Raw genomic sequence first — 19,465 nt, 5'->3', positions numbered from 1 at the left:
CTTCTTAAGGCCGCATGAATGGGTATACTAAAGAATACATTGTTGCGCCAAAAAAGGAAAATAAAGACTCGCGAAGGAAGAGTTTCATACTCTTCCTTCGCGAGTCTTTATTTTCCTTTTTTGGCGCAACAACTCTTCCTTCGCGAGTCTTTATTTTCCTTTTTTGGCGCAACAATGTATTCTTTAGATCCCAACCAACTCGCCCAGCAACAAGTTCTACTCAACGGGTATACTGATGTAAAAGGAGCTTTGAGGCGAGTTCTATACTCCAACTTTTCTGCCGCATGATGATATATGCTTTACTTTGAGCGTCTGATCTAGTATTGCTTGTGGCACATCCCTCTGCCTGTGGCTTATTAAGCGAAAGCCTTAAATCTGTTTCAAGGTCGCATTGTGAGGTATGGAAAATATCACGTAGCCCAAGGAAAGCCGGAAGCGAACCAAAGCATATCCAGCCATGTAAAGGAGATTATTACTGATTAGCAAAGTTAATTAATGATTGATTTGTGATTGTATTAAGATGGATTAAGGTCGATGAAGGTGAATTAGGGTGAAATACGTTGCAGTACCTAAACATTATTGCTTGCAGAATATTCTCTGCATTATTACATCATGACCACAATCATGATTGATTGCTCAACCTTCGTAATCAAAGCACATTGAAGCAATGATATCGGCTCGTGTTAAATCAATGGAAAAAGCTTCCCCACAGAACGAAACTGCAGAAAGGTGTTTTAAAACATTCGCCATTAAAACAAAGATTCCCGGCCTCCGTCTAGATGTCGATATCAATAGCAAGCATGCGCAATCATATGAACACCCCCTGCACATTGCCTGCATCCATGAGAAAACCAAATAATAATCGTCACCCACTCATGCGTGCGTAGAAGCGCAGTTCAAAACAAATTCCAAAAATCCAAGGTGTCCTTATCGCCTAATAGACGCGAATGCGAAAGCCTTGTAAAGCCTACTGTAATTCACCTTATAATCTACCCTAATTGGTCTTAATCCTCCTTCATACACCTTAATCCTTTTTAATTCACCTTAATCCATCCTAATCCCCTTTTATACACCCTAATTCAATCACTAATGAACCATTAACTTGGCTAATCATTAATCTCTTATAAACGGCTGGACATGCTTTGGGTCGCATCTTGCTTTCCTGGGTCACCTGATATTTTCTGTTCACAACGCCACCTTGAAAAAGAGATCTAAAGGCTTTCGCTCATCACCTGCGATACCACGGGTATACTTGCCACAAATTTTTTCAGGGCCTGCATTCATTGTATGACTCACGCACACGTCGACGTAAGCTGAAAATAATAGACTACTCTACAAGCCGCTATTTTAATTTTAAGTAAAACAGGCAACAGATCCTAACAACCACGAAAGTGTGACCGAGAGGCTGTATCTTCGCCCGTAAATGTTCACAGCGGGAAGCAGAATCTATAGTGCTGCATTTCTGACTGAACAACGGTTGGCGACGTGCGAGGTGATGGAGTCCCAACAGAATACTAAGCATACTGAGGACAACCCCTTTTTTATGTAACGTACTAATTGCTGCAGCAAAAACGCTGGTGAGCAGGCTGGAAGAATTTAAAAAATGCAGCATTAGGGGATGCTTTGATAAGAGCAATAAGACAGACGCCTCACCTCACAAACTGCAAGTAACACTGTTATCTGTCGGAACAAAGTTACTTCGGTCAATGTTATGCAGCCACTGCTTCCTGCGCAAGCTGTCATGCTTTCCTTGTGGTATCTGGTCAGGAAAGGCGCGTTAGCTCCACTATTAGACGAGCACGGCATTTCTGATAGGTACGTAATGGGGCGCGCAGTGTCAATTCTAAGGAAAATTCACAAAAGTCTGTAGGTTATTCGCGGGTGACAGAATTACACCATAAAGGGCGAGCGACTTTCAGAGTGTGGCGCCCCTAACGCCCCTGGCAAGGAGCACTCTTAAAAAGTTTGCACCCTTTAGGGCTTACCTTGTCCCACAATAATAATCATCTGCCTTGCTTGCCTTTCCTTTCTTGATAACTCTATGCTCGCTACTTTCCTCTTGAAAATGCTGCGTCACATAACGTGTGTGCTGTTCGGGACCTGAAAGTACAGGGCTCTCTGTGTTACAGAAAGGAAATGCAGACAAAAGAGATGACGATTATCGTTTTGAGACAAGGTAAACCCCAAAGGCTGCAATCCAAAGGATGCAGCCCTAGCTTTAGAGCCCGTCCTAAGATGCCGTCACATCGCTCTTGGCTGGAAAGACAACTGTCTTATAATATCAAGGTTGCTAAACCTGCCATGGTTGCTTAGTAGCTTTCGTGTTGTGCTACTAGGCATGAGCTTGCGGGAGCAAATCCCGGCCACGGTGGCCGCATTTCGATGGGGGCGAAGTGCAAAAACACCTGTGTACTTAGGTTTAGGTGCACGTTAAAGAAAACCCCAGGTGGTCAAAAGTAATCTGGACTCCTCCAGTACAGTGTGCCTCGAAATCGCATATAGGTTTTGGCACTAAGAAACCCCATTTTTTCAAGGTTGCCAAGAGGAAAAGTGCAGTGTCAGCAGGTAGCATTCAGTCACAGAGAATGAAGGGATTACGGTCACTGACCAAGTCTGATGAATAATCTGACGTTTCGGAACCGCGTACGGGTTCCTTGTTACGGTCACTGACCAAGTCTGATGAATAATCTGACGTTTCGGAACCGCGTACGGGTTCCTTGTTCACACAGTGAACAAGGAACCCGTACGCGGTTCCGAAACGTCAGATTATTCATCAGACTTGGTCAGTGACCGTCAGTGAACAAGGAACCCATACGCGGTTCTGAAACGTCAGATTATTCATCAGACTTGGTCAGTGACCGTAATCCCTTCATTTCCATGCCTGACCAGACGAACTTTCGTCGAACTCTTAATTACAGTCACAGAGAAGCTCCTGTTGTTTAGTCACGCTGAGACAACCACGATTACACCTTGGTTCCCGGGGTCCACTGTTCTGGAACAAACTATGCACAGCAATTTGTTGAGAAAAAAAAACACATATTAAATGGCACTGTATCACGGTATCAGTTGAGTGCATGCATATATCCAAGTGCTGGAGTACGTTTTGTGAACATGCATTAAAATAGGTTTACATAAAACAATGTGTGCAATGATTTCCGCCGTGTGGTCGGGTTGCATATAATGAGAAAGCATTGGCATTATTAGTGCATTCCCAGCTTTGTTACTGATTCAACAAAAAAAGTCTTGGTATTCTTAATTATATTTAAACCTTTTACAAGTTCTCCTCGCAAGTTAACCGAGATTGAAAAAATGTAATGGGTGTGGAAAATAGAGACATGCATAGAGCAGACAACTGACGGTCTATTAGAGTACCAAAAAGGGTTCCAAGGAAAGTGAAACACAGTCGAAGATGGCCGAGCGTTAGGTGGCATGATAAAATGAGAAAATCTGTTGGCATAAGACAGGGGTCAGCTGGCGAAAGGCAGGGGTAATTGGAGATTACTGAGAGAAGCAATTGCCCTGTAAGGGACATAAAATAGAATAATGGTGATAAGCTACCTGCACACGTTCTTATCTACTGAAACCAAAAATTTGTCCAAAACGGATTGCTTTTACCAGTTATCGCCTTCAACAAGTTTTACACATTAATACACTTCCATGCATTGATAAATGACGCATAACGAAAAGTTAGTTTAGAAAAGTAAATGCTTCCTTGTGACAACAAAAGGGTGCTATTAAAGCACTAAAGAAAGCACAAGAAAAATGTTCAGTAAATTAACTGAATGAACTGAACAGTAAACTAACTAACATAAGTAGCAGTAAACCACTCTATAAATGCAAATGTTTATATAGATAATAAACCTGGTTCACACTGGACATGTGAGATATAGAGACAGAATATTTTTTTTAATGGTGACTGAATATGTTTGCAAGGCCATGCGCCCAGCATGCTACCTTAAATGACAGGGATGACATAAAATGATGCATTCATACTTAGCACACTCGTGCATACAGTATATGTACATACATACACACAGTACGAGTATACACAGAGCGCTTGTATCCCTAGTGTACATAACACACTGGACACGAATCAATTCACTGATCCCCATATGCACATTCGTACCTCAACTCCAACCTCCTCCTCAATTCTACTCCAGTCCAGAAACAATGCCGTGCTTCAATAATGCCCTTTGGCTTTTTCTTAGTTAAAATTGCACAATTTAGTAGTACTCTCTGCATCTAATCAAGGCCACAATAGTACTTTATTTCATACTTAGCAGCCGATGATACAGAATCTACGTAAGTAGTGCTGCGATAGAAGTCTCACTTAGTGCATTTGTAGTGCAGCTGCTTTCTTTTACTTGAAGCCATTTTCACAAAATAACTACTTTATCTATTATAACTAAAACTTGTGGACATCAGGTTACGTCAAATTGCGTATGTGTGCCTTTGCACCTGCAGTACATGGCATACTACATTTTACTCACAAGGGCAAGCGGTGGGCTATGACCGATGGTCATGCCATTCCACTTGTTAGTTGGTAAATAGTACGGGCACATCTGCAACATCTTTCGTGTAATAGTTACAGTAAACCCTCATCAGAACATAGTCATCAGGCAGGAAGTGGACTTTGTTGTAAGCAACATTTTGTTAAAGAAAGAGAGGCTTCAAATCAAGGTGCACTGTTGAATATGGGGTTACGGCAATGGTTGCCCTTGGCGGAGAGAAATAAACGTGGAGCAAATGTTATTAAAGTTTGCCACTTCATTTTACTGTCTGTAAGAAATGTATCAAGCATAACTGTATTAATTGAGCTGTGATAATGTTAGCTTGGCTTTTACCCAATACTGTCGATACGGAGCCAATGATAACCAAAAAGGCTTTGAGTTGAGCAACAGAGATAAGAGGTTTACCTTTGAAGACCTGCAGCAATTCATCAGGCTAATGTATTGGTTACAGCCTAAGCCAAGTAATCTCAAGCCTGTAATGGCAACCGGTGTACTTCAGCTGTGTGGCTGTGAGCAATGCTTAAAGGGACACTAATTGGATATATTGAACTGAGTTAAATTACAGCACAACTTACTGCAATTGCAAACAGTAACTTAATTACTTAACTGAGTGCAAGCGCCACCTTGATATTACTAAACACACCCCCTCGTGATGTCTTGGCCAAGGGACTGTCTGCTTGAGACCCCATAAAAATAAACTTTAAAAAATCACCATTACATAAAAAATTTAGTACAGATTCAACCTAGGAAATATTTACAACTGTTTCAATATTGAACAGACATAAACATGCACAAATACTATGAGCTTGGCGGCTTCACCAGTATGTCATGGTTTCTATATGGTTCAGGCACAAAGTTGAAAGGGATAATTATGGCTTGTATTGCAGCTCTTCTAACAGACAAACAACATTTTCACTCAAACGTAGAGCATTTAAAAAGAGTAATCTAATCCACCAATCAAGGCTCATGCATATTTTCTCTTTAAGAAGATGAATTCTAAGAGAAAGGAAATGCAACATTCCCACAACTGACCCAACAATACTGTGATGGAGAAATTATGCTTCCAAAAGTGCATTTAAAGAACACCGGCAGGAGGACCTAACACTGTAGCTAGGGCCAAGGTCAGCACAAGCAAAAAGGGCGACAGTCGAGCCCTTGTCATCTTCATCGTGATGCAAAGTACCTGTCAAACACTCCGCAGAAACAAGAGTCCCATCTTGGTGCCATCTAGGGCAAAGATCAAGAACAGAAATGTACAGCTTGAGACGGGAGCACATGTGATGCGATCTATGTGAAGCAAAGTTATAGTGAAATAGTTAATCAAATGCTTTAAAACTAACAGCGGTACGTACAACTTTGCTTAATTTCACGCTGTGCAAAGTGTAATCTCACGGAATGTTTAGCTTTATTCACCGTAAAGGTCAAAACCTTATTGTCGTGCGAATTTTATGTTCACGCACGTCGCTCAGAAGCTATGGCGAAATACAAACTCCAAACCGGGCGGATTCAAACTGTGAGGCATATAAGCAGTGACGTCACAAGGACGAAGGTGATGCACAATGCTTGTCGAGGGAAGAATCGTGATGAAAGGTGCATGCACAGAAAGATATGACACAAATCAAGCCACACTTAACGGTCCTGAACCCCACGTGTCGCAGTAGGACATGGTCATTCTGAAGGAAAAAGAAAGATAAAGATACAACATCGTGTGGAAAATCGGCATGTTGATGCTACACCCTAGATTTTCTTGTAAATCTTGTGATATTCAAACCACACTCGAAGGTAATGTGATGAAGACGACGACAAGATCATTTCATTTCTCCTCACGTGGTAGTGATGTTTCTAGGTGACTCTGACTGGTACAAGCAAAGACAATTAGGAGCGATGCAACCACTTACAATCGGCAGCAGTAAAATCAGGTAACGAATACTAGCTTCATTCCTGCTCCATGAGGTCCTGCATTGTGGAAAATCTAAATGAAGAATGAGGTATTGAAAGAACAAGCTATAGAGACACTAAAGTGCAAGAATAAATCAGTTTAAAAGTAAGCTTACAACATACTATCTTTCATTCACTAGTATTTCATTCATATTTCAAAAATGTTCACACTAGTAGTAGAGAGAAGAAGGCAAAAGACAGTAGCGTGTCCTTCACTAAGTCTACAGGCACCAATTAGTCAAGCATTAGCTCATCAAATTTTCTTCGCACAACAAACATGTCTCTGTGTCATCGACCAACTAGATCACCATACGAAAGCTTCCACGATCATAAGTGGACGAGAGCAGTGAACATTAAAAAAATAGTAAACAGTGTGAGCGTGGAAGGATCAAGACGAACAGATGAAATGTAATACAACTCGCAGGTTGTTAAATCAGTGAAATGGAAGTATATTGCTCACGCACAGTAAGTTGCCTTGACAGCAAAGCCTACGGCGTACTATCAGGAAGGAGACCTCTAGGATTTCAAATGAAAGTACACAAGCCTGGCTTGGCTGCAGGGTCAAGGCTTATCACAGCTATCGCATGAACGTCCCAAGCAGCTGATAAGAAGTCGAGGACGTTTTCTCTGCCTTCGGGGCCTGGTGTGGCAAGCTTCTGCTTCACAGAGGCATGCACACACACACAACGCAAGATAAGTCTTCCCATTATCCTAGAAAACAGTATAGTGAAATGAGAAGTAACACTTTAGCAGATTTGTGGCTTCTGCACGGCAGGCTATTCAACAGGAAGATGTACAGCTCACCCAGGTTTCCCTGAAACCGCAGCTGGTTTTTGATGCTATACTGAAACACAGACTTCTCGAACTCTTTCTCCGAGATTCCAAGCAGCTGTGTGGATAACATCAGAGGAAACCAGTACGTATACAATCAATTTTTGCTTTTCAACATGTAGTTCTATCATACATTTCAGCAAAAGAAAACACGATGTTATCTCCCTTTGAAGGTGGACTGAATTTGAAAGTGCAGTGACAGACTCTATATTTATATTCTTCAAACTCCGAGGCAACTTGGTGAGCGACAGAACAATAACACAAGAGTTCTTTTTTTCCGCCATTCATTTATTAGCATAATTCAGAAAACCAAATAACATTTCTTTCAGTTGGGCCACAAAGGTAAAGTACCTATCGCTCGAAGAACTTGTACAAGCAGTGACTCAAACGTTTTGTAATCTGATCAACGCCAAGCGAGAATTTATATATATATATATATATATATATATATAGATGTTCGAAGGATTTCGGTTGTACGGCTTAAATGATGAGTGGTGAGGAACACGTGTTTTCGATAATTTCTCATCGATTAAGAGCAACGTGTAGCGGAGAAATAATACGTTTAGAGGTAACTCTGAAGCGTGGGAACGTACATGGAGGCAAAAGAAACATTATTTACTGTGGCCGTGTTCACGTTACTTCGTCTGCTACACAGAATCTCGTCGTTGACCCGATTCCGTGCTTCGCAAAACGTGAACCCTATAGATAATCCATTCATTAGCTTTTGCATGCACATCAGATATAAATTAAGTAGTTTGTAACATTTGCAGACGACCACTTTAGGTTTCTATGAACGGGGCCGTTCGTTATATATATATATATATATTATACCGTAAGTTATCGGTTAGTTCACAGCCAAACCGCGTAGCCAGTTCTGTTAGCACGCTATCAATGACAGATAATACTCTTCACTTAAAGTGCAGATGCCCCAGAGACTCCTAATCACCTCATTTTCTTTCTCAATTAAAGCTGATCAGAAAGCACAGTTTCGGTCCACCCGAAAGGGGGAAAAAATAAAGACGATTAGCAAATGACAGACCATGGCGCCTTAAGATAGAGAGAAAATGGTTTCGATATGTCAGCACTGTTAGTATCAAATTTTAGAGCAATGAAACAAGGTCAAAGAAACGCGCAGCTTTGAACAGACAGATCGCAAAACAGCTGACGACGTGCAAGCTCACGCGCTTTGCGCTATCCGGCAACTTCCTCTAGGGACAGTTCCTCCTCATGAAACTTTCGATGTCTGCATTCATGGCTACGCGGAAGGGATAAACAGAAAAAGCAAGGCCTAATACGAGGGCCTGGCCGACCCCAACATAATAGTGGATGGACAGACGCGAAAGGTCCAACCCATGCTTCGACCCCTTGCAAAGTCCCAGCGGTCCTAGCAGACAGAATGCTGAGCGGCCACGTCTAACTGATGACGCCGTCGATGCCGGAACTCGAGAAGGTGTGGTTTCGCGTTTCATTTCTGAAACAACAACTTCGTCCTTGACACAGTTTCTGCGTTGCAACGCGGTACGGACGCTCCGGGAGAGCTTCGGCGGACTTCGAAATGGATGCAGTGAGTCATTATCTGTACCAACGTCGTTCATTTATTTGTTCGTGCGGCGTGCCTGTCGCGATCGTGAAAACCGTAGAATGAAGAACCAGGAACGACGAGCCCACGAACAGTTGCGCTTTCGGTTCGCTCTTCGGACGGCGCGCAACCGTGCGAACCGCGCCCTGCTGAATATTACGACTTGAGTTTTCCGCAAACAACGACAATTAATTAAACGAACTTGGCTTCAGTATGAATGCTTCCGTTCATCTTTCTTTTACGGCTTCCACGTTGGGGTAATCCCACTGGAATCTTTGCAATGCAACGAACAACTTCTCGATCGCATCGTCCGTCTTTTCCCCGCAAAAAGTAAATTTATTCCTTTATTTTTTAAACTTTTCGTTTTACGCCAGTATCATGACCGTTCCACTGTGAACATCGAGCGATGATAGCACGTCTTTCCCCATTGCTTGTGACAGTTTTTATATCCTACACTTACTTTACTGATTTTGTGCAAAGCGCAATTCCTGGTCGATCCCACACGGTGGGTATGCGTCACTTATACAGGAAAAAAAAAAAAAGTTGGTGGCCACATAATGACCCATGAACGTACGCCCTAGACTGTTTTTGAAAGCGTTTTATGCGCCTTCGTTGGGCCAACGTCATTAATTTATAGGAGGCAACGCACAGATACATGTTTCACAAGCGTTCCATCCTAGCCCAGCGCGGAGGGGGAAATGTGCGGGAAATTCAAAAGGTGTCAAACTCGTACGTACGTGTCGCGAATGTCAGAGAAAAAAAAGTCTGGGCTTCAGTTTCAGTTATCATAGCATTCATTCTCCTGAAAGTTTAAGAATAGGCGGCTCGTAATATTATACTGTTGAAGCACTGCTTTTGATTATTATTGAGCAGGACCACAGAACGCAGAAAAACAAGAAACTGCTGTAAATAATAATCATAAAAAATATGCGAACCAATAAACTAACTTTGACAATTACCATTCGGTTCCTTCTTCGGATAGCGAGTTCCCTTCATGACTGGAAGTACTGGGGTCGCGCAGCTTTAAGATGACGATTATTGTTTGGATGCAAGATAATCCCTAAAGGATGCAAACTTTTGGGGTGTACAACTCAACCCAAAGACTTCACCTTGAGGTGATTACACTCTAAGAACAGCTTGCACCATTTGGGGCGTATGTTGTGCGCAAACAAGAATCGTAACCTATCTTATCTGCGTTTCCTCTCACTGTCAAAAACGTTTACACCCTTTGGGGTGTATATTTGCCACACAATGATAATCGTCATCTGTCTTGTCCGCATTTCCTTTCTTTAACGCTGCGAGCCCGCTACTTCCAAGCCACGAACGGCGTGCGTGTTATCAGCATGACAGAGCATTCGTGGCAGGAAAGTAACGAGGGCAGCGTTTTCAAGAAAGGAAATGCGGGCAAGACAGATGACGATCATCGTTGTGTGGCAAATATACACCCCAAAGGGTGTAAACTTTTCTTACCGTGCAATGCAAAAGAAACTAAATTATGGGGTTTTACGTGCCAAAACCACTTTGATTATGAGGCACGCCGTAGTGGAGGACTCCGGAAAATTTTTTACCACCTGGGGTTGCACCTAAATCTAAGTACACGGGTGTTTTCGCATTTCGCCTCCATCGAAATGCGGCCGCCGTGGCCGGGATTCGATCCCGCGACCACGTGCGCAGCAGCCCAACACCATAGCCACTGAGCAACCACGGCGGGTAGAGCGCAAGGCAGATGACGATTATTACACAGAAAGGGTGTAAACTTTTTTAGAATGTAGGCACATTTACACCCTTACTCACTTTTAAGGGTCTAAATTATTTTACTGTGTAACCGGTGCACAGTCGACCAAAAAAGTTTACGGACCACGGGGTCATAGAACATGCTAAATATACGAGCAGCCTTTAAATGTAGCCAGTAAAACCGTACATCCCAATGTTGTTCGCAAATACCAGTAAAGGCTGGTAATAGGAATGCCAGGCTGCATGTGGAGGCTGCGGAGATATTCCGGTTTTTGTCAGGTCTCTTGGTCCGTAAACTTTTTTGGTCGACTGTACATCCGTTAAAGAAATGCAATGCACTCCAGATAGGCTCATTACTGTTTGAATACAAGGTAAGCCCAAAGGGGCGTAAATTTTTCTTTGAGCGTAGATGACGATTTGTGTTCGGCGACAAGATCATCCCCGAAGAGCGCAAGCTTATAGTGCACCACTCTAGGAAAAATCTGCAACTTGTCCCCAGACGACAATCGTCATCAATCTTTTGTGCACGTCTTTTACCTGCACTGTCTGCACTGTCTGCAGATGATATGCGTATATCTAACATTTACAACACACACACACGCACACACACACACACACACACACACACACACACACACACACACACACACACACACACACACACACACACACACACACACACACACACACACACACACACCTCTGGACAAACAATGTATCATTCCTTCAAGGAGCAGCTGTGGTTTGTTTTTTCTTTAAAAAGGTTACAAGGCGTGTTATGACAAATGACAGCTCCTGAAAGGTCAGGGAGCTAGCTAGGCCCCTGTAATTGAGAATTGTGCTATTTAATGCCGAGCTCGAAGAAGAATCACTGCTGAAATCGTTTTTTTTTCGTTTTTTTTTTCGTATAACTAAGCTGAGTACTGCGACTATATAGTCATCCACTGTCTAAACGACTGATTTAAACCTGTACAGGCCTTCTTGGAATGTAATAATCTCTCAACCAAAAAATCACGAAAAAAACAACAAGTGACTGTGCATTTCAAGCAGTCGGTTACTCGTAGCGCTGTATAGCCTTGTGCCGTACAAGAGAGAAAGCATAATCTCGCAGCAATACCTCTATTCAAGATACGGCACACAAGAATGTGTGGTTTGAAGGCTCGTGTGGCTTTCCTCGAGGTGAAACTTGAATGTGCGCTCGAATCGCTCCAGAGTGAAGCTACGCGGGCTCACGTATAGAAGTCTGCTATACCGTATACGAGCTTAAGATCAATCGTCTGAGGGTCGTGATGGGAGTCCTACGGGAGCTTTCACTTCGCGAAATGCAGCTCTACTGTTTCTTCACTTGCGCTCGTCCGTCAATCGAGACGCGCAAGCAACACACAAACATCCGCGTATGCGCTGAACGAAAACAGCGCCTCCTCTTTGTTGGCCTTTCGCGAAGATTCCCTCGCGCCGGCCTGTTTCTCCAACACGAATGCGAATCAGAAGCTGAGGCACCTATTGTACCGAGCACGTATACACATGGCGCATCGACGTTGAGTGAGTACTAAGTATTGATACTGAGCCATCCATTGAATCGCCCCATCAGTCTATTCTGTATAGTCCTGTTTGGTTGCTCTATCATGATGTAATAAGATTTGTTTTAAGGAAATTCCTTCAAACCCGCGCGGAAGCTTTGGCACTGTTCTACTCGATCGTTGGCAAATCAGTTTTCTGGAAATCCGCAAGGTGCAGGAAAGTTCGTGAAAGAGAAAAAAAAATTTTCATATACACCCGACTGCAGCGAGAAGATATATCAAAGAAAATCCATAGGCTTTCAGTTCCTATGATGTTGTAGCTTCGAGCCACGGGTTTCCCACAAAGGAAATCTATACACGCGTTTTCACTTCCTTCAAAGGACACCGAGGTTTCCTTTGTAGCTGCAGTGTACGCTGCAGTAGAGGGGATGGCAATTTTTTCGCTTGCACGAATTATATGCTGGTTGAGATGGATTCGAAAGGAGGGTACTATATAAATCGGAATTCGCAATTCACTAACAAGTAAAAGTTCGCTAATTAACTTACTAATCACTTCAGGGCGCATGCATTGTAATTTACGAATTTGAGCCGGTGAGCTTAAGGTATGCGCACTTAACAGAAATTCCGAGGCTGGCGCCAGTTTCGAGATCTGAAAACCGATGCTACATACTGTAGGTTCGAAATTCGATCCAAATCGACGCACGCGCGCTTCGAGAACTGACCGGCTTCTATCGAATACTGCCTACGCTCACGATTATTGTGGATCACGTTTGCAGGAACAGGATATGTTTCACGAAAATTCGGTGCCCTGTCACCTCACGGTGCTCGCGCTGCTGGTCTGTGGTGGCGTCGTCCTGCAGTGCCTCTCGGCCGAACCAGAGGATAATGCGCCGAATCGTCTTGAAGACGAAGAAGACCCGGTGGAAACAGTGGTACTGGACACGGCAAACGGTCCGGTCAAGGGATTCATCGCGCAGTCGCCTCTCGGAAAGCCAGTGCGGGTCTTTTACGGAATGCCGTACGCTAAGCCTCCCGTCGGTGAACGCAGGTTCGACCGGGCCGAACGTGTCGAACCGTGGACAGACGTCTTCGACGCCACGGCCAAGCCCAACTCCTGCTTTCAAGTGTTGGACACATTCTACGGGAACTTCAGCGGCAGCGTCATGTGGAACGCCAACACGGAAATGAGCGAGGACTGTCTCAAGCTCAACGTCTGGACACCCGTCTGTTCATCGTCCGAGGAACCATTCGCCGTTCTCGTCTGGATCTACGGCGGCGGCTTCTACAGCGGCACTTCGACGCTGGACGTCTACGACGCTAGGACTCTGGTTTCGGAGGAAAACGTGATCGTGGTCTCGATGAACTATCGCGTAGCGTCTCTCGGCTTCCTCTCCTTCGGCAATGAGCAGCTGCCCGGCAACGCCGGCCTCTACGACCAGTACTTGGCGCTCCGGTGGGTCCGAGAGAACATCGCAGCCTTCGGAGGCGATCCGAACCGAGTGACACTGTTCGGCGAAAGCGCCGGGGCTGTCAGCGCGGGCTTGCACATCTTGTCGCCGCTCTCCGAACCACTCTTCGCCAGGGCCATACTTCAGAGCGGATCGCCCACGGTGCCCTGGGGCTTCAAGGACAGGGCCACGGCTCGGAAAGCCGCAAGAAGGCTGGCTGCGACTTTTGGATGCCCGGACGGCTTGGACAAAGACACTCTGGATTGTCTCCGGTGTAAGGACCCCGAAGATATCGTGAAAAGCGAATCGTATACCGATGGCATTGTCGACTTTCCGTTCGCTCCCGTCGAAGACGGCGCTTTCCTACCAGGCACGCCGCAGGCGCTGATGGAAGCAGGTGCATTTGCGAGAAACATCAGCGTCATGCTGGGTTCCAACGTTAACGAAGGTTCTTGGTTCCTGCAGTACTTTTTCGGACTATCAGTGACGGAGGAGAACCCGGAAGTTACGGTAGAAAATTTCACAGCTGCTCTAAAAGCGCTGGATCCGTCCCTGAGAGGGACGCCGATCGACAAGGTCCTGGATATGTACACAGCCGGTGAGACGCCTTCGACAGCCGCGGAGATCTTGAAGGCCTTGGACTCCATAGTAGGCGACTATCACTTCACGTGTCCCGTAGTGCGGTGTGCAGACCGCTTCGTCCAAGCTGGGATACCGGTGTACCAGTACGTGTTCGCGCGCAGGTCTTCGCGGAACCCGTGGCCACCGTGGATGGGCGCAATGCACGGTGAGGAGGTCGCATTCGTGTTCGGAGAGCCGCTCGACGACACGCACCGGTACAGCGAAGAGGACAAAAGCGTGAGCCGTCGCCTGATGCGGTACTGGGCTAACTTCGCCAAGACCGGGTGCGTATATGCACGCATTTAGTCGTGGCCGTTCGCTGGCCGTTTTCGCATGCGCTTCAGACATGCTACAAATTTCATGTAAGCGGCAGCCGCTAGCGAACCTCGATATAACGAACACGGTTACACCGAATATCGGATACAACGACGTAAACCTTATATGTTTATCGCCGATGTCAGCCTGTAACGAACCTGTGCTTGTAACGAATATCGTATACCACAAGTGCATTTTCGTACCGAATGCGACTTTGCCACGCGAAGTTCGAATATATAAGGTTTAGCACGAGCCAGAGTTTCCTTTGAAATTGGTGGTCACATCTCATGTGATCTACGTAGCCAGATTATCTATGTATGATCTGGTACAACCACCCCCTGGCATTTGACTCTTTAATTTGACTCTTTAAAATTACATCTTTTGGGTCGTATGTTGCCACAATAAATGTCATCTGTCTTGTCCGCACTTCTTTTCTTTAACGCGGTGAGCCCGGTACTTCCAAGTCACGAACCGCATGCCCATTATCAGCATGACAGAGCACTCTCGACAGGAAAGTAGTGGGCACAGCGTTTTCAAGAAAGGAAACGCAAGCAAGGCAGATGACGACTATTGTTGTGTGGCAGATATACAGCCCAAAGGGTGTACCTTTGTCTAAGAGTGTACATGAAAGCTTCAGTTCTGAGGGGAGTAAAGGTTACTTCGTAATGGAATAAAATATTTAACAATTTCTTTTCTGTGCGATTACAGAAAAATAATAAACAGATTCTTTTGGTGAAATCACAGGAATACAACAAAAAACAGAAGAGAAATATATGTTACAAAAAATTTTGATGTTCTTGTTTTTTGAAATTTTTTTTAACAGTATAGGTGAGGCGATTATTTGCCGCCACTTCGATCCGAAGGGGATGCTATTAACGATCATTATCATCATCCTCACGTTGTGGGAAAACAAGCTTGGAAGTCGAGCTCGTTTAAGGAACGGGTGAAAATAGTAGATTTCGAGGCCGGATGGAACGCGAATCAAATCGTGCGAAAAGCGAATAGAATACTTTTTTTAACAATGAACAGCCATCTTCACCGTTAATGTAAAGCTATTTTCACATCCTAGCTCTTTTGTAAAAACGAAATAGAACTAAACAAGTAGCACTTTCTTTCGTCTTATAATGCTACACAATGATGTTTTTAATAAAGAGTGCTCGAGTACTAGTGAGAGATTTTAACTGAGGAGTGCCTTCGTCAGCGGGCAAGTACTTGAATGTCCCGGGGGAGTCTCTAATTGTGTCCTGCCTGGTACCTCAATTTCTCAATTACTAAGGCTCTGTTCGCGATAATATCGACGCCTTCGAAATTCTCTAGCCCTAAGTTGTCACTGTAGCTTGGCTTAATAGTTGCCTTTAGTGTCCCTTTAATAAACTGGTTATAAAGTGCAACGTAATGGCAAAAACTTGCCAACGTTATTAATATAACTCACTGACGTTACTCTTGGCAACGACGCGGGTGGTCGAAAGATTTCGTTTTCGCTCTCTGCGCCGCCCACGTTTCAGTAGTTTCGTTATTGCGTAATGCTGTGCTGGTTTTCCTGGCTCGCGAAACTCGCACAAACTGCAAGTAGCAGAGAATTCCACGTCCAGTGATGTCGTGGGATGCCCGAGCTCGGCTTCTCCATGGCCGCGCGTTCACGTTTTGTGCGGAAAACCGCACTGCCGTCTGTCGGGCGCCATTTTACTCGCCGAATGCCGTAAAGGGCGGTGATGGCATTTGCAACGTCACCGCTCCCCGGTTGTGTGGCGGGAGATTTGAATTGCGATAAAGGTATCCGGATCCTTTCAGATGTAATTTTCTCGTAAACTAAGTCTATTCGTGGGACGAAACAAGCCCTGCGAGGTTTCTGGAATGGTATTTTAAACAGTCCACGTTGACTTAGTACTTGCCTTTAGTTTCCCTATAAAATCACAACTAGAGCATTAGAAGCGAATTAGCGGTTTATTCACACACACAGGATTCATTGGCGAATGAAGGAAGGTTGACCAGGCAAATCTGGCTCCCTGAGCGACAGCGTGCTCTGTAACTTCTCGTCTGTTATGTCTACTAAGGTCGCCGGAATTAAATTTATCGCAATTTCGATCTAATTTTATGCTTGTACAGTTGACGATTTGAAATATTCAAGAAGAATTCCAAAATATTTTCCCATTTTCGAATAGCGACTATTCGATTCGAAGACCCGATATATGATGGTTCAATATTCGGTTCGTTATACGAATATTCGCGCACATCGTATAGGCTTGTTTCATTAGATTGTCTCGTTATTACACGCATCAACCCGAGTGCTAAGCAACACGGACACTCTATGCAGTTGGCCTTAATGTATAGCCGAGTGATAACCGACTCCTGCTGTGCCCAGGAACCCCAACCTTCCGGCAGACGGATCGTCGCAGTCGACCGATTGGCCCAGGCGCACGGATTCGCTCAAGCGACATCTGGTGCTGGATGTCAACGAAAGTGTCGGCTGCGCACACCGGGAAGCCTACTGCGAGTTTTGGGAGGACCTACGTCGCAACCAGACCCCTCCGGTCCCTTCATGTCGAGAAGACTCTGGGTGCGCGTAGCAGACCATTCCGTGTCGAAAGTGTGCCAGCGTCGTTCGAAAGCAATACGTCGTGCAGTCGTTACTGACACCTTCTCTTGTCACCGGGACACCTTGGCGTCGAAGACCGCGGTACTGGTGCGCGTTACAGCAATAAAATGCGCCGCGGTTCGGCCAGGTGGCGTCACAAGCGCTCCGCGGACAATTCAAGGCCCAGTAGAGCCCGGGGTTCTTACTCTGAATTTCGCCAGATTCTGCCACGGTTGCGTTTTCAGCCAATCAGAGAGCGCGTGTAGCCACGTTACGAGTCAATCACAACTGATAAGATAGAGCGGCTTGGAACAATATGGCGCAATTCAAGTGTCAAGAGAGTGCTTCTTAACCATTTACACTCTTTGGGGTGCAATTGAATTGAACTCTGGTTTTACGCGCCAAAACCACGATTTGATTATGAGGCACGCCGTAGTGGGTGACGCCGAAATAATTTTGACCACCAGGGAATCTTCTGACGTGTCCCCAGTGCGTAGGACACGGGCGTTTTCGCATTTCGGCCCCACTGAGATGCGGCCACCGCGGCCTGGATTTGATCCCGCGACCTCTTGCTTAGCAGCGCAACACCATAGCCGCGACACTCTAAGAAAAGTTTACACCCTTTGAGTCGTACCTTGCCACACAACAATAAACGCCATCTGTCTTGTCCGCATTTCCTTTCTTTAACGCTGCGAGCCCGGTACTTCCCAGTAACGAACGACATGCACGTTATCAGCACGACATAGCATTGCCGACAGGAAAGTAGCGGGCGCGGCGTTTTCAAGAAAGGAAACGCAAGCAAGGCAGATGACGATTATGTCGTTGTGTGGCAGATATACACTCCAAAGGGCGTAAACATTTTTAGAGTGCAAGCCACCGCGGTGGGTGTGCCCTTTAGGGTGCAATTTGGTCTTACAATAGCGAGCATTCTTGGGCGCATTTCCTTTCATCGGTGCAATGCACTCGCAGTCTTCCGTTCAGACGAACAAAGAGCGTTCCTGATGGGAACGTACTTTAGGCAGGCAGTGTTAATAGAAGGGAAAGCTCACGCGAAATTTGGCGATTCTTGCAGTGACAAAATTACACCTGAAAGTGTGTGGGATTTCAAGAGTGGTGTCCGTAATACACTCTTAAAACAGTTTGTGCCCTTTGAGGCGTATCTTGTCCCACAGCTATAATAGTCATCTGTCTTGCCCGCATTTCCTTTTTTAACGCTGGGAGTCCAGTACTTCCAAGTCACGAACGGCATGCGCGATATAGCACTCTCGATAGGAAAGTAGCATGACATAGCATTCTAGACAGGAAAGTAGCGAGCACAGCATTTTGACGAAAGGAAACGCAAGCAAGGCAGATTACGATTATCGTTGTGGGACAAATGTACACTCCAAAGGGTGCAACTGTTTTAGGAGTGCAACGCCCTTGGCAAGGAGCCCGAGCTTTAGAGCCCGTCCTACGATGACGTTACCTCGCTCTTGGCTGGAAAGACAACTGTCATATGTCAACAACGTTGCCTAGAGGAAAAGCGCAGCACCAGCGGGTATAGCTTTCAGTCACAGAGAAGCTCTTGCCGTTCGGTCATGCTGTCCCAGTGGCGCCTAGTTGCGTCCAACTTTCGTGTCTCGATCCAGCCAGGACCACAACGACTACAGCTTGGTTCCCAGGCTTTAGTGTTTGGGAACAACCTACGCACAGCCATTAAAAAAAAGGAACAGATTATCTTAAATAGCGCTGTATTACTATCAGTTGAGTGCGCGCAGACAGCCCAGTGCTGGAGCTGGTATGTTCTGTGAATATGCATTAAATACGTGTACATACGTTTACAATGTGTGCAATCACTCTCGCTGCGTGGTCCGGTTGCATATAGTGAGAAAGCGTGAGCGCCAGCCGGTCTACGACCCAATTGCTGAGCAGCGCACACCGGCAGCCGCTTGTTGCTGTCATGCAGTGCCAATGTTTGCATGGGATCACCAGGTCCAGAGAGCATGCGCACCTATCCAGCATGCCGACGCCATAATGCCCAGTAGCTCCGGCACTTTAGCACTTGTGCTATTTTAGGCTTAAGGTGGCAAGAGTTACACAAAGGTGAGTTGTATCGTGGATCCTACTTGCGACAGCAAGAGGCGTTTTAATTCTCTGGTTTGTGAAGCTTCTTGGATGTCATATGTGCCTCCGAGTTATGCGATCATGCACTGGTCCGCGCCATCATCTTCTTTGAAGCCTTTTAAGTCTGAAGAACATGCACGAAGGAAGGAAAAAGATGAGCAGGGGCCTTACTCAGTCCGTGCGCTAGAAAGGTATGGAGGAAGTCGCGTGGTATTTTTTGCTGTAGCAGCCATGTTGTCGTGGCACAATGGCGGTTTTATGGTATGAGCTGTGCGATCATGATAGTGCTG

General features: G+C 45.3%; 1 protein-coding gene across 3 annotated transcripts; it reads left to right on the top strand.

Annotated features, from left to right (window-relative positions):
• Nucleotides 1–3,906: 3,906 nt before the first annotated feature.
• On the top strand, nucleotides 3,907–18,895 carry LOC126527669 (acetylcholinesterase-like). Of its 3 annotated transcripts, XM_055068884.2 has the most exons (5): nucleotides 3,907–7,365; nucleotides 7,454–7,520; nucleotides 7,610–8,844; nucleotides 12,890–14,466; nucleotides 16,860–18,895. In XM_055068884.2, exons 3-5 carry the CDS (start codon nucleotides 8,836–8,838, stop codon nucleotides 17,062–17,064), a joined length of 1,791 nt encoding a protein of 596 aa, XP_054924859.1. In that variant the 5' UTR covers nucleotides 3,907–7,365; nucleotides 7,454–7,520; nucleotides 7,610–8,835; the 3' UTR covers nucleotides 17,065–18,895. The 3 variants fall into 3 exon arrangements, with proteins under 3 accessions (XP_054924859.1, XP_050031478.1, XP_050031476.1); XM_050175521.3 differs by lacking the exons at nucleotides 7,454–7,520; nucleotides 7,610–8,844 and having other exon boundaries at nucleotides 3,908–7,365; XM_050175519.3 differs by lacking the exons at nucleotides 3,907–7,365; nucleotides 7,454–7,520 and having other exon boundaries at nucleotides 7,550–8,844.
• The last annotated feature ends 570 nt before the right edge of the window (nucleotides 18,896–19,465 follow it).

Source organism: Dermacentor andersoni, chromosome 9 (assembly GCF_023375885.2).
Source record: "Dermacentor andersoni chromosome 9, qqDerAnde1_hic_scaffold, whole genome shotgun sequence".
Taxonomy (NCBI): Eukaryota; Metazoa; Arthropoda; class Arachnida; order Ixodida; family Ixodidae; genus Dermacentor; species Dermacentor andersoni.
The sequence above is the reverse complement of the archived record's forward strand: the minus strand, read 5'-3'. Positions and strand labels throughout refer to the sequence as shown.